Genomic DNA, 13,876 nt, shown 5'->3' on the forward strand with positions numbered 1-13,876 from the left:
CGTGTTGTGAAAAAAAGAAAAAAGTGGAAGCAACTGATCATAAGAGGTTGGGGGGCGGTTCAAGAAAAACAGAGTTGTAATAAACACTGGAGGAATTTGCCGAGATTGTTCTAACAAGAACCTTCTAACAAGAATGTTCCATCATCTCAACTTCAGATTTTTGATCTGTTTCTTCCGCCATTCGTTGAGTCTGAATATGTTTAAGACAAGAAAGTGATTGATGGTGATGGCATAAAAATGAACTCGTCGAAAGTTGAGGAAACGAATTAGGGCTTGATCTAGATCATATCATGCTGCTGAATGGAATCGAGAGATGTGTTGCTTAACGAAAAGCTTTTTTTCCCATTATCAAATTTTTGGGAGAAATCAAGACTAGGCTCCATCCAGAAGCTTTGTTTGTTCGTGTTGAAATCAGAGAGGAAGAGAAAGAATAGTAGAACTGGTCAAATATGAAAAACATAATTTTATTTAAAGGGAGTTTAATTTACTGAAGCAAATATGTTAAAACGGAAGCTCTAAAATCGACACCCAGGTACGTGTTACAACCAAAGATTTTTTTACTGAAGGATAACGTCATATTCCAAAAGCTGATCAGTATTTTGTTAAACAGATGAAAAATATTTTTCAGAAAGAGGTAGTAAAGATCAAATGAACCTCCGAACTCGGTGATACTCGGTATAAAAATGATAAACTGAAAGCAGTTTATCGGAATGTCGCAAACTACAGAATTCATTTCAGTGTTGCATATTATAATTCAAGCTTAAAAATTTTTAGGCTTTCTCCTATTGAGCAAAATAATGTGAAAAGAAATACACATTTCATGTATAGCAGTAACATTTTCTTATGCTTATTATTATAGCTTATATATGGATAATTAACTGTACTTGACTTTATATCAGCTAACTAAATAATATTATTAAAATTTTGAAAAACGTTCTATCGTTTTTTTTTTTTGGCCATACTGATAATTTATCTGAAAATAAAATGAATCTGCGCAGTAGCCACATCAATTTCAAGTCAATACCTCAGCATTTCAAGTACCATCAACACAATTACTGCGCTGATAATTTTGAATTGATGTGGCTACTGCGTAGATTTATCCCATTTCCAGATAAATTATCCTTGTCTAAAAAAAAGATTTCCAAGCATATCAGTATACGTTTTTGATAACAAGCAACGATTTTCTGGACACAGATAATTACTACACATGAAGGATAATTCATGTAACGTGCATAGTATTTAGGTTTCATTTTAGGGCCTTATAAGCGTTTTCGTTTTTTTTTTTTTTGGTTGCACTTAGCAAGAATTGGAATATGCTTCTGAAATATGGAAATTGTGATCACTTGTGTCTCTGTTCATTTCTTTGTTCAACTAGCTGAATTACATTTTGAAAATACTTTGTGACACTGTAATTCATTATGAATCTCATTTTATGTAGCGAATTTTTGTTACGGAACATAAATTTATAGGCATGAACGGAACTATCAAATAAGTTAGTTTCCAGCAGTGTGATGTAGCGAGAAGATATTTTTTTAGGCGATTATGCGTGGTGCTCTGCTATATGCGTTTTTCAGGATTTCCTATTAGTAATTATTATTGCTTCTTTTTTTCATTATTTTAAGGGAAATAACTATCAAACCTTCGGATGGATATCAGATACTGTAGATATCAAATATCATCAGATTCATATTCAATCACTTTGAAACTTTTTAGTGAAAATCACGCAAATATTTCCAGAATTTTTAAGAATCATAAAGTGAAATAAATGCATAACTGGCCTTTTTTTTCAAAAAAAAGAAGAAAGGTAATGGAATATTCCGGACACCATTAAAGTGAGTGATTCAAAAGCAGTCTGAGTAAAAAGAACGTCAAGAAGATTGATTCTGAAACTTATAATCCATAAATGAACTATATTTCGAACTGGATTTAGCAGCATTAAGGTTCCCAGTTACTTCATTCTTTGTGCTTGAAAAAATGCCGACCACTTCGTCTTGAATCTTTATTTATTCATTGAAATCAGTTCCTCTTGTGACAATGGTTATCCGATCTTACATTGGATACCCCATTTAACTACTTCTCAAAAAGGAACAACAGCGTCAACTGTTAAATTATTTTCAAATTTCTGACCACTCTGACTACTCGGTGTTACTTCGCTAATAGTTTGTAATGCTGCTTGAAAACTTCTGAGAATTTCCATTAATTTGAAGGCACTATACCACTCACGTGTACATCCTTTGCGCTGTTTCATATACATCAACTGCAACTCCCCATTTCAGAAAAACCACTTTTTTGATAAAGGGAGTTTGATAAAGGATTGCTGTAGAAAATCTATAGTTTTATTTCCTTTTCCAATTTTCAATTAAAAGAAGAGTAATCATTTGAACCATATCACTCATATTCTAAAAACATCTAGCCGCAATTCTTGTATAGCAAAACTTGGCAATGAAACTGTCCTTTACAAAAGTTAAATAACATGACAGAATCTTTTAATTTAATCCGATTAATCCAAGCTTCTGAAGAGATCAAACATGAACACAATATGATAGAATCTATTAAAGGTATGCCACGACCAGATTTTTCCCGAACTCTTCTAATACATCGTGTTGCCTGTCACCCTATCTTTTTTAAATCTCACCTTCTATTACCTTCTTTAACCATCTCTAAGCTGTTTATGTCGGAGAATAAACATTTTTAGCTAATAAAAATCTAAAATATGATATTTGTCCAAAACTGTCCTATTTATCTCTAAATAACAAGAAAAGAAGTTATAACAGTTATAATATTACTATAGATATCACTCTGCCAACAAATAAATGTAATTCCGTTAAAAGGTATGTATATGTCTGCCTTATGTTTTCTCGCCAAATGTACATAAAAATGTGATTGGAACAATCCAGCAAGTTAAACCTTATGCGAAAAAATATCAGTCTTCGTTGAACATATTGTGATCATCGAGAATAACCTCAACAAAATGCGATGAGAATTTTTACTAGCAGTATTAGGAACTATGATCTTGATATTAATGTTAAAGACTAACACCCTTAAACTAGTTAGTGATAAATAATAGTTTCCAACCCGATTTATTTGAAAAGCAAAAGTAGTTAAAAAACAAACTGACAAATCATTGAATAAGCGAAAATTTCCTTCTTCCTTGCAAATCAGATCTTTAGCCTTTCCAAGCTGCGCGTTTTTTTTTTATTCCATAACTATTGCTGATAGTTGAACTTCTTTAGACGCAGTGCTTTATTATGATCACATCGGAGGACAGAAAGGATTTTGCGAATAGCCAGGAACGTTGACGTTTTATGAATACAATCTTTGCTTCATCGCAAAAACTGCTCGTGCTTTCTTGCTTCAAAATGTTTTTGGTATTACTACAGTATTACTCTGAGTCGCGTTGCACATGTCGTTTAAAAGAGAAAGTTGCGGACATTCCTCGCTCACCTTTCTCTGTTCTTGCTTTCTGATCCTTACAAACTGACAGTACAACAAGTCTTATTTCCATAAGTGGGGTGGGGGAGAGGAGGTAGGAGAAACTTTTTCAAACGGTAGCCATTACATCATTTCAACCACCCAGCCCTCCATCTTTTTTGAATGATGTTTCTTTTAAACAGAACGTTTTTCAATACTTAGGTGTAAGAGCGATTTACTGCGCAGATGAAATCTGGAATACCAAAGTAAATTTAATAATTCGAAAACAGTTTAACATAATAGTAGAAGTTGTCGACCTCACGTGTCTGCAATCGAAACATAGAAAGAGAAACTGCTGGGAAACGATTTCCGAAACTGAGTGCTTTTTAAGTAAATAAACATGGTTAAAAATAGTAATACCTGGCCTAAACTAACCAGTTTACAAAAGCAGACAGTTCTGCTGCAAGAAGACAACCAAAAACAAAAAGTTCAGCATCTTTCAATGCAGAGGAGTAACATGAATTTCAATACTTGACTATGAAAATGAACAGATGCTAAAGAAAGAGCTGATCCACGACTTTATTACTTCTCTCATATATAGCACAGCCACTTTTTTCATAAAAAAAAGAAAAATAATTTGGAGAGATATAAAACAGTTCTCAAGATCATTAAAAAAAGACCAACGTGAAGTGAAATGTAATGTGAAAACAAATCAATCCACATTCCAGCCATCACATCTTATATAATTCTTATTCCGATTCAGTTCTGTGATCCTTTCAATTTCTTCCTTTGTCAACTTCATATCAACTACCTTAAAAGTTAACCATTACTTATATTTCAAAAAAAATGTCCAGAATCGTTCATCCAACTATGAAGGCTGTTTTCATGACGAAAGCAGAAGCAAGTGTGAACTTTTGTAAACTTTTAGCCTTACGTATCTTTCGATAATTTCTTACGCGCTATGCAAGAACATCTGCAAATGTTAGTGTTGCATGAGTTCAAACTGTACTTAGAAAAACAAATTCGTTCCGGATATTAAAGCCGTATGAAGCGATTATGTAGCATTATAGAGGATGCTATAGTACTCTATTTACGAAATTCAAAATCGGAGTATAAGTAAAACGGATCATAAAAAAAAAAAAAACTGACTTTACTCGCCAACTTGCAAATATTCTTAACAACAAATGTAAATAGGAAAGAAGTGATCTTGCTTTAGATAAACACAAAGTCGTCCATTTTAACCGACAATCGATATGAACTAGAGATAAAGTACTTCTTCATCTTATACATTCCTTTGACCCAATAACCGATCACCAAAATCATGGAAGACCTTGTTCTCTATCTTACGAAAAAAAGCTCGGTGTATAAAGCTAACCAACTGTCCAGCCCCCACTTCTTTACATGAAAATATCTAAAAGTTATACCTTAAAGTTGTCAATCACTCGTTCTGGATTAGCTGACTTCGGTATAATACCAATACCAAGACTCAGTGCCCAAGCTAATACAACGAGCTGAAACAATATATTTCTAATATATAATCGCTCAAAAAACTTAACACTTCTCTTAAAACTTCCAACAAAATTTATTATGAATACTTTAAACACCAACCTGAGGTGTTGAGTTATGTATTTTTGCTATTTCAACAACTGTGGAATCACACATAAGATCAGGATGATTCCTAGCCAGTGACGAATAAGCCTGAAATTAAAAAAGTTATTTTCGGAAACACGCGAAACGGTAAAGCGGTTAATGGAAAGGCCTGTATCAGTTGTCTTGAAAAGTCATCTTTTTTTAAAATACGATTGCTTTGAAATTTGAGAATTTACTTTAAACTAACCTGGAAAAATATCCCCTCGCTTTTGCAATAATCTCTTAACTCATTGCGGGTGAAATGAGGGTGAAACTCGACCTGGTTTACAGCAGGCATCATTTGCCCGAAATTTCGAATCTCCTTGATATGCTTAACTTCGTAGTTTGAAACACCTATTGATCGTATTTTGTGTTCATCTGAAATACACTATCAACCGTCCAAAAAATGGAAAGAACATGGGCATTTTCAGTTTGTCGTAAACTAAGTGAAAAAAAAATCCTGTCATACTAAATTGAAATCTGGATTTCAATGACAATCGCATTTGCTTATGTCTCAACTTACTACATATCAAAATGACTACCTTTCAGTTTTTCGAGTTCCAAGTAAGCGTCCTTACGATTTTCTTGATTTCGTGGATCATCATTTTTACTTATATCAGCTTTCGGATAATGTATAAGGACTAAATCAAGGTACCTGAACAACATTTTCATACGAATGAAATATACATATCGCATTTAAGTGTCAAAACATCATTTTCAACCGGACGCTGCCACTGGGTTAATTTGTAAGAATTTCACACATTTCTCTTTTTTGTCTTTGTGTTAAATAGCTCTTTCTTAACTGCAAAGGTGAAGAAATTTCTAAAAAATTACTCTGTTCGAAGATCCCTTAATGATTCATCTAGCATTTTTCTTGCGTGCTCGGCATTATTTGTTTCGGCTAGGAAGAATTTTGTAGTGATGAAAACTTCTTCTCTCTTCAAGTTGTATTTTGGAAGCAGTTCCTAAATTCATGCATTTTTTTTTTTGCTGCAGCGAATGGAACTGAAAAAGCAGAAAAGGACCTAAAGTTTCAAATGTTAGCCATAATAAAGGTGCAAATTTTGAGAAATTGTGCAACAGGAAGTTATATTAGGATAGCTCGCTTGCCTACCTCCTTATTCTAAATCAACAAGATAATACGTTTCGGAATCGCAATAAAAATAATTCACCTTTAGCACCGTAAACAGTGCTTCGTGTGCTATTACTCGAAACATTAAAAATATTTCCTGACAATTACAGACTGAAACAAAGTGAAATGTAGAGCGAAGTAAATTACAAAAAGTGTGGAACGAAGAAAAAATCCTACTTGGAGGGCAACGCCCAGCTCTGGTTCATTCACATAATACTTGGCTGTATCGAACAACCGGTAACCAGCTTTCAAAGCAGCATCAACAGCTATGGTGATCGTATCCTGACCAACAATTTTGTAGGTGCCAAGACCAACCATAGGTATTGAGAAGCCAGTGTTCAGTTTAGCAGTACCACCAACACAGTTTGTAAAAGTCATCACGAATCTTCTTTAAGCAGGTGATATATGCCTTTGGTCGTTTTCTTGCGTTCTTTTTCTGCATTATTTCTGGAGTTTCACTAGCAAAGAATACCGAAACTGTCCGGACATTTGGGGCAGTACTCTCGTTAGTGGCGCAATCGGAAGCCGTGTAAAACCAATCACTGTGAGAATGGAGAACAAAAGAGGTTTTTAACCAATTTTTACTATCTCACAAGTTAGACTGCAGTGAAACTGGCACAGACAGTTTGATATTATGTAAAAATTACTAAAATTTTCCAATTTCACAAAACTCAAAATAAACGAACTCTTCGAAAAACCGATTCAGTGGTAACACAACGTCACTAACCCATTGTCATAAAACTTGGTAAGTGTCACGCCACAGAAGAATGACAAGGTAAGGAAAAGCGCGCAGCCCCGTCCCAAACCGCCTTACTCGCCACCACTGAGTTGCACACTGGGTGGTTCGGCCGAGCTCTAGTGCAAACTTCGACATTAACTAGTAGCTGTTTTGAAATTCGTGAAAAGCGTTCCTGCGTGATGAGGTTTCTTCGGTGGCGTTGGTGTTTAAGGGGGGTTTGAAGACAAGGTTTCCAGTTTATTGGGACATGGAAGTAATAACTTCTCCTGCAGCATGCGGCTTTGATTGCTTTCTAATCTCACCGAAGAGTTTTCACATGGATTGTCCTCTACGATTTTACTGAATGTACAGATATATTACGTCTCCATACCACTTTTTATACTCATCATTAGGCAGTTCTGGCACAATGCTTGCTCGATCAGAAACTCTTTCATCACTGTTTCTTCCCAAGATTTCTCCAGAAAAACGATTTCTTATTACTTGTCCATTTAATATTTCGCACAGGATTTGTTTATTTCACTTTTATTTTGCTAGTTTGGATACTGGAAGGTTTGTTATATTAGTGTGGTAAATTCGTCGGAGTCAGTTTTCATCCAACACTGCTAGTTCATTTTCCCATTACTTTTTGTTTAAATCCGGTTGCAAAACCAGTTCACATTTTATGAATTTATAAAGTATTTTCCGTTCGCTTTTTCTCGTAAGTAGCAAATGAGAGTAGAACTTCCGCGGGATAAAAAGCTTGTGTTAATTTCAATTATTGTTTTGTAACAAATATATGAAGTTCCTTTCGCATCACATAGAGTGTTGGCATCGATTATTAGGCAAGTAGACTGTCTTATTTTTCAGTTGTGTGTTTATTAAGATGGATATCGACGGCGATGTAAATGGCTCATTGTCGCAGGCTCTTTCATGCATGGCAACCAACGATCGTGAAGTGCTCATAAAACAGTTTCAACAAGTTCTTGGCGACAATCACAGTCTCTCAGCAGAAGCATGCGCTTTTTTCCTTGATATGAATAGCTGGTAGGTAGGACTAACCTTTTTCAGGCACTTTTTCAACAGTGGCGATAAATTTATCGTATAGTTAAAATCTAGATTGTATTAAGCTATATTTTTTCACTTTAAAAATACTATACAACTTTTTTCTGCAAGTGGTAGAACTTTTGTTGGACTTTAAACAATTTAGGAATTTACAAGCAGCTCTAGGAGCTTACTACGATTATGGTAGTGCAAACGGTACAGGTTCACCACCTCCTGAGTATGTAACGCAACTACCTTCAATGCAGTTCGTGCAAGATGTCACAATAGGCGAGGTATGTTTAGTAAATCTGGAGTTACATGTCTTTTTCATTAATCTCACATTGATTTTTTCCCCATATTTGCCTTTTACTACGCAAAGTTTACCTTTCATAAACCGATTTTCAGGGTGAAAGCATTCCACCTTCTACACGTTTTACAAAAACTTGGCGAGTACGCAATTCCGGAAATGAATGGTGGCCTAATGGTTGTTTTTTGTGCTATATGGAAGGTTAGAATCCTGTTGAATTCCATAGCAAGCTTTTCCATAGAGGATTCTTACTTGATTGCATAAAGAAGGGTCTAAATTGTCGTTTTAATTCTAGGAAGAAACTGTGAGAATACCTACTTGTTGCAGGTGATAAATTGTCGGATACTACCAGATCCTGGATTCAGCCTTTAGCTCCAGGAAAGGAAGTTAACGTCAGCATTGAAATGGTTAGCCCTATGGAGAAGGGGATATACCAGAGCAGGTGGCAGCTGAATACCAATTCCGGAATTCCATTTGGCGGTAAACATTTCATCACAACATGCAAGTGTTGAATAATTTCCAAAGTAAAAGCAATTTGCTATTTTTGAATCATTTTAGCGATGTTTCACTTATTATTGGCTGCTTTAGAGTCCATTTGGTGCATTATAACTGTCGATGATATGGGGATTTTGGGCATCACACAGCAGCTTGCTTCTGCTCCATTGGGCTCATCTGCTCCTGTACAAGGTCAGAATATGAATCCTTTTGGTGGAGCTCTTCCGTTTAACTACGCCATACAAGTTAGTTTACTGCTGTCTATGCATATTTCAGCCACACAGTATGTGCGAAAATCAAACTCAGCAGTTATATGCTTGGCAAACTGATTATAATTTTTTTTTTTAACTCACCTAGCTTCAAAGTAACACAGAGAAGAGGAAGTTCATATATTGGGTGATAAAGTTCTGGTAACGACCAAGTTTCATATTTCATTAAAAAACAGCCAAGTAGCGGTCATTGTTAATGAAAATAGTTGAATTGAGATTCCCAAACATTATCACTGCTGGCTTTGGTCATCTGGCTTATAACTAACAAAGAATTCACTGTAAAGAAATGATAAGGCTATTATTACTATTTCAACACCAGTGCAGTTGGATTTCTTGTTTTGTTTTTCCGACAGGAAAAATTTCCAGAATTCTATAGAACAGCCTGATTGTATTGAAAGTAACATGGACGAAAGCTGTGATATGGCCCTTGACCAGGATGGGAACTCATCGCTATACAACGCCGTTGTTAGTCGACTTCCACGGGTATCATTTCTTTTTAATGGATTCTGAACGGATTGAAATCCATGCTAATTGTTACTTTTATGAATCTTCTAGGTATATTTTCCTTGTAGTGGTTATTTTCTCATTACTTTTAGGTTTGGTCGGTTAATAATTGTCAATTTCCGAATAATATTGAGCCTATTGATACATCTCATATCGAGGAAGCTCCAGACGTGCCTCCCTGTACACCATGTACACCTCCACAGTGAATTATACTGCTCACGACACATATTACCTATCTGTTTTATTTGGCAAGTATCATCCACTGGAACTAAAATAAAATTCCCGGGGTTTGGTGACAACATATGCAAGACTGTTTTGTGAGTATATGTTTGTTTTATGTGTTGTTTCAAGTGTTCCACTTATCGTGTACAGAATATTTGAGTAAGGAAGTGTTCTCGAAAGCTGTCATTCCTTTTGTTTTTTAATAACGTATTCTTGGTTATAAGAGAAAGATTTCCCGCGTTCCACCCTCATATATAGCTTTTATAGTTAAGTTCACTCCAACGTTATTATGTCATGTTTTTTTCTTCTGGTCGTATATTCATTTGCGTCCAAAGACATACGGGTAGAAAGGAGCATATGTAGTACGAAAGGTTTCATTTGGTGTTGTGGTTTACCGTCTACTACAATTGGGATATATCTGTACTTGACGGTTTTCTTGGTTTTTATCACTGGATTTTAACTCTACATCTAAACATTTGTACCTCATTTTCAAGCGAACCATGCACTGGGAGTGGTACTTAAAGCTGGGTTATGTGTTGTGGAGGATTATCATACCGATTGTTTTTAAAAGATCAGGTGTTTGAATAGAATATTATATACTCAGTTTTAAAAAGCTGTGGATTGGGAAAGAATCACAACAGAAAAGGCAAACACGATATAAGATTGTGGCGATCTGTTTGGAGGTGGTAATCGAGATTGACAATGAAGTTTATGGGTAGGAACGGATAAGAAAAACTGGAAATTCCTTCAGTAAGAATTTTTTTTAAGAAGAAATTGATCGAGTCTCTTAAATCATATTAGATATGGATTCACAGAACTTGGATGGGTAACTTTTAGGAGGCTAAAGGAATAAGTATGAAGTAGGGGAATTTGTGAAATCAGAAATATTAGAGAAATTAGTGACATGACGGCTGTTGTGTTATGGTCTGCACATGTTGCATGAATTTTTGATTGTTTTGTGGATTTACGAGTAGAAAATCAATTCAGGGTTAGTATTTTCTTTTCTTTTGTTAAATTTAATTTCCTTGTGCATGACCGAGGCAATGTTTTATACCTTCAATCACATATGCTATATAACAGTCTTCAGTCACATATGCTATATAACTACATTCTTCACTTAACTGGTGCGTACAGTCCAGCTGTCATCCAACTTTGAAAATGAGTGCGGTCTTTCAACTTTGCTCTATTCTGTGCGCTTGATCCTGTCTTCCTGATATCATATTATCGGCCCCTTAGAAGTTTTGCACTTTTGCTTGCAACGATATTTTAATTTCTAACAACATCCTTCCCGATGTACAGATTTTATTAGTTCCATTGTTACTAGTTCCCATTATTTTTATTGTCGTAGTGAATGTCTGAAGGTTGTTGCGACTGTCGTGCCAAAATCTGATGTAGTACAGCTACTGATGTGCAGGAATATGGCAGGCACTTTATTTCAGAGTGAATCGTCCTACTTTCACCAGCGATGCATTTCAGTTGTTTATCGCTAGTCTGGTTTCCTAATGTGTAACCAAATACGATGATTTTGTTGGGTTTTTTTGTAATTATAGAAACCTCTTTTCGCTAACCACATGTCAGATTTGCTAAATGTCTGACTTCTTAGAATTAGTTTTATTTGTGCCTGAGGAGACTAAATGTACAAAACAGTAATTAACAGCGATGACAATAATAATACTAATATTGGTATCAAAGTGCTAGTGGTTTCAACACTGACGAGGTGTAGGAGATGCCAGCTTGTTGGAACTTTCACTATTAATTACGCTTGCTTATTACGATATATTCTCTAGTGTTCTTTGAGAAGGAATATTTTGAGATTTATCCTGAGAAACAAAACACTGTTAAGCAAGCAGCTGTTTTACGTTAATAATATAAAACGTGTTGTGTAGAATTTCAAAGACCTATCTACAAGTAATACCAGTCGCAAGTCGTCTCTTGTGAGGGTACTTATTGGCTCCAATATTAGTATCTCACATCATAAATCTGTGCTCCTAACATGTCATCATTGAGCAGCATGTTCGCTTCTGAATATTAGCGGAAATGCATGAGTTTTCGGGAAATAGGGTTAACGTCGCTTTTTTGTTTTGGTTGAAAACTAGATTCAGAGACGATGAAATCTAGGTCACTATGTATAGTAAAGTGGTTTACAAAAAAATGCATTTGATGTGTCAGGCTTCTTATTTTCTCTTAAGAAGTAATGTAACTTATAAGTGGTACCCAAATTTATCAACATTTATCTTAACTCCTTACTAATAAATCCTTCATGAGTCATTTTGTGGAAAACCCGTTTACTTTTATGACCGGAATTATCGAAGTAATGATTTGTTGACTTATCGACCAAATTATTTTGCAGAATACAAGAGGTTTATCTTTCTTACTCATATTCGATAGTTAATGACTTGATCCTACTTACTGGTAAATGCGGTACTAATTGTTTCACCTTGCACAAATTTGCTATGATGCTTAAAGGATATCGATAATTCTTTTCGGGCTGCTTTGATTCATTCAAAAGTTGTAACATGTTACGTATTCCAAAATTTGTGCAAAATATAGAAGTTGGGTTAGCCAAATGGTTTTAAATAACATTGTTTTCCGGAGTATCTTTTGGTAAAATTAATATGACCAAATTGTTGGATATTTTAAATGTATTCTACTGGAATAAGATTCAAAACGCTGCAACTTTTGGACGAAAAAAATTAGAATTTTTACGGCAAAGAGGAACTCGATCTGTAGTAGCAAATCAATGTTATATTCCAAGATCCGTGTTGATGAAAAAATTCCAGCTCGTTTTCATATCAAAGATTGCTTGCATATAAAAGGTTGCTTCGTTTAGTCAAGTTTTTAGTCGACATGAATCCGAAGTAATTCGCGAACCCGGGATTCTTGGAATATTGCCGCTTAGGTTCTTGAATTTAGTCAAGAGAACTAATATTTTATAATCTGAGAGCCAGTAAGGTAATTTTCACCACTCGTCTTCCTGTTAAGTAGCAGTGTTTTATCAGTTTCTGCCATTTATAAAATATTAAAGTCTCTTCCTTTGCGTTGGCTAATTTCTCATTAACGCTGCTAGAAATGAAACCTCCGTTGAAAATTCTAAAGAACTAGAACTTCAATATTCACATCACATGTTACCTTCATCTCAGCCTGAAAAGAGTGCTCAAAGATGGTTCAAAATCGTAGGATCATTCATCCTCGTATGCATCTCTCCTATTATCTTCTTTATCGTTTCTTACAGAAGAAATAATTATGGAAACACTTGATAGAAAGACTATTTGGTCACGATGACGTATTTGTTCAGACCAAGTAACAGCACATGAAATATATATAACTGATTAGGAGATACTCTGTAGTGGGATAATTTAACAGATTCATGCTGATGAAATTTATGAGTCGTTGAAGAGATCATCAACTAACGGCAATGAAAAATGAGCGATGGAAAGTGAACTGTTTAGCATCGTGTTGTGTAAGTATGACGTCGCTAATGGCATCAGTATAACAACTGTGGTTGGATTCATTGCCAAGATGTGTTATAACGTATTTTTACTCAGACGTACGACCAGCCGTGTAAATTCAACTTTCTCTGGAGTCCTTTTTCCTTATATTTATTTTTCTTTTCTTTTTTTTTCATACAGGAGTAAGTGAAGCCAACTGTTCAGGAAATGATATGGAGGGCCAAAAGTTAAGTAGAACCAAAACATGGTCTGGGGGTTTCTGATATCAGAATTAAGACGTACAGGAGAGTGAGGTTCTAATGGAGGGTAGATAAACGGAGCCAGGCAAATAACACACTATCAGGAGTTGCACATAGTCCAATGTCTTTTGTTGAATAATATCAAATTATCCTGTAAAAGTATTACTGCATGAAGCACCAAATTCTAGTAGCTTATTTTCCAAATGCCCATTCGAATTCCAGGAACAGCAAGAAACTCCATCAAGGGAAAGTGATGTAGGCATTTCATATTCAGTCTTGTCAATTTTTTTTGATTCCCATGAATTTTTAATTGTTTTTGAGATCTTTTTCTTTGATGATTAAACTAGAAAAATTTATGACCAGGCACTAGTGACTATCCTCACTGATCCGTGATGTTCCAGCTCGCTTGTCAATGTCCGCTTCTGACAGTGACTTGAAAGACCGGTTTACATGCACTTGA

General features: G+C 35.2%; 2 protein-coding genes across 2 annotated transcripts; one reads left to right on the forward strand and one right to left on the reverse strand.

Annotated features, from left to right (window-relative positions):
• Positions 1-3,639: 3,639 nt before the first annotated feature.
• On the reverse strand, positions 3,640-6,610 carry LOAG_07850 (oxidoreductase). The gene is made up of 7 exons (XM_003143383.2): positions 6,350-6,610; positions 5,875-6,005; positions 5,583-5,695; positions 5,249-5,418; positions 5,020-5,109; positions 4,836-4,922; positions 3,640-4,222 (listed from the first exon to the last, which is right to left on the reverse strand). The coding sequence occupies exons 1-7, from the start codon at positions 6,548-6,550 to the stop codon at positions 4,124-4,126; spliced, it is 891 nt and encodes a 296-aa protein (XP_003143431.1). The 5' UTR covers positions 6,551-6,610; the 3' UTR covers positions 3,640-4,123.
• Positions 6,611-7,751: 1,141 nt separating this feature from the next.
• Positions 7,752-9,911, forward strand: LOAG_07851 (hypothetical protein). Its single transcript, XM_020447548.1, has 7 exons — positions 7,752-7,934; positions 8,098-8,224; positions 8,337-8,439; positions 8,566-8,718; positions 8,827-8,978; positions 9,369-9,485; positions 9,599-9,911. Exons 1-7 carry the CDS (start codon positions 7,774-7,776, stop codon positions 9,710-9,712), a joined length of 927 nt encoding a protein of 308 aa, XP_020302233.1. The 5' UTR covers positions 7,752-7,773; the 3' UTR covers positions 9,713-9,911.
• Positions 9,912-13,876: the final 3,965 nt, after the last annotated feature.

Source organism: Loa loa (assembly GCF_000183805.2).
Source record: "Loa loa unplaced genomic scaffold supercont3.49, whole genome shotgun sequence".
NCBI lineage: Eukaryota > Metazoa > Nematoda > Chromadorea > Rhabditida > Onchocercidae > Loa > Loa loa.

What these genes read in the sequence shown, in the direction of transcription:
- LOAG_07850 (XM_003143383.2), bottom strand. Translation starts at nt 6,550, where the DNA reads ATGACTTTTACAAACTGTGTTGGTGGTACTGCTAAACTGAACACTGGC. An exon ending in GGAACTCGAAAAACTGAAAG is followed by an intron (nt 5,419 to 5,582) that starts GTAGTCATTTTG and finishes AGTGTATTTCAG; the next exon opens with ATGAACACAAAATACGATCA. An exon ending in GCGAGGGGATATTTTTCCAG is followed by an intron (nt 5,110 to 5,248) that starts GTTAGTTTAAAG and finishes TTTTAATTTCAG; the next exon opens with GCTTATTCGTCACTGGCTAG.
- LOAG_07851 (XM_020447548.1), top strand. Translation starts at nt 7,774, where the DNA reads ATGGATATCGACGGCGATGTAAATGGCTCATTGTCGCAGGCTCTTTCA. An exon ending in AAGATGTCACAATAGGCGAG is followed by an intron (nt 8,225 to 8,336) that starts GTATGTTTAGTA and finishes ACCGATTTTCAG; the next exon opens with GGTGAAAGCATTCCACCTTC. An exon ending in CGTTTAACTACGCCATACAA is followed by an intron (nt 8,979 to 9,368) that starts GTTAGTTTACTG and finishes AAAAATTTCCAG; the next exon opens with AATTCTATAGAACAGCCTGA.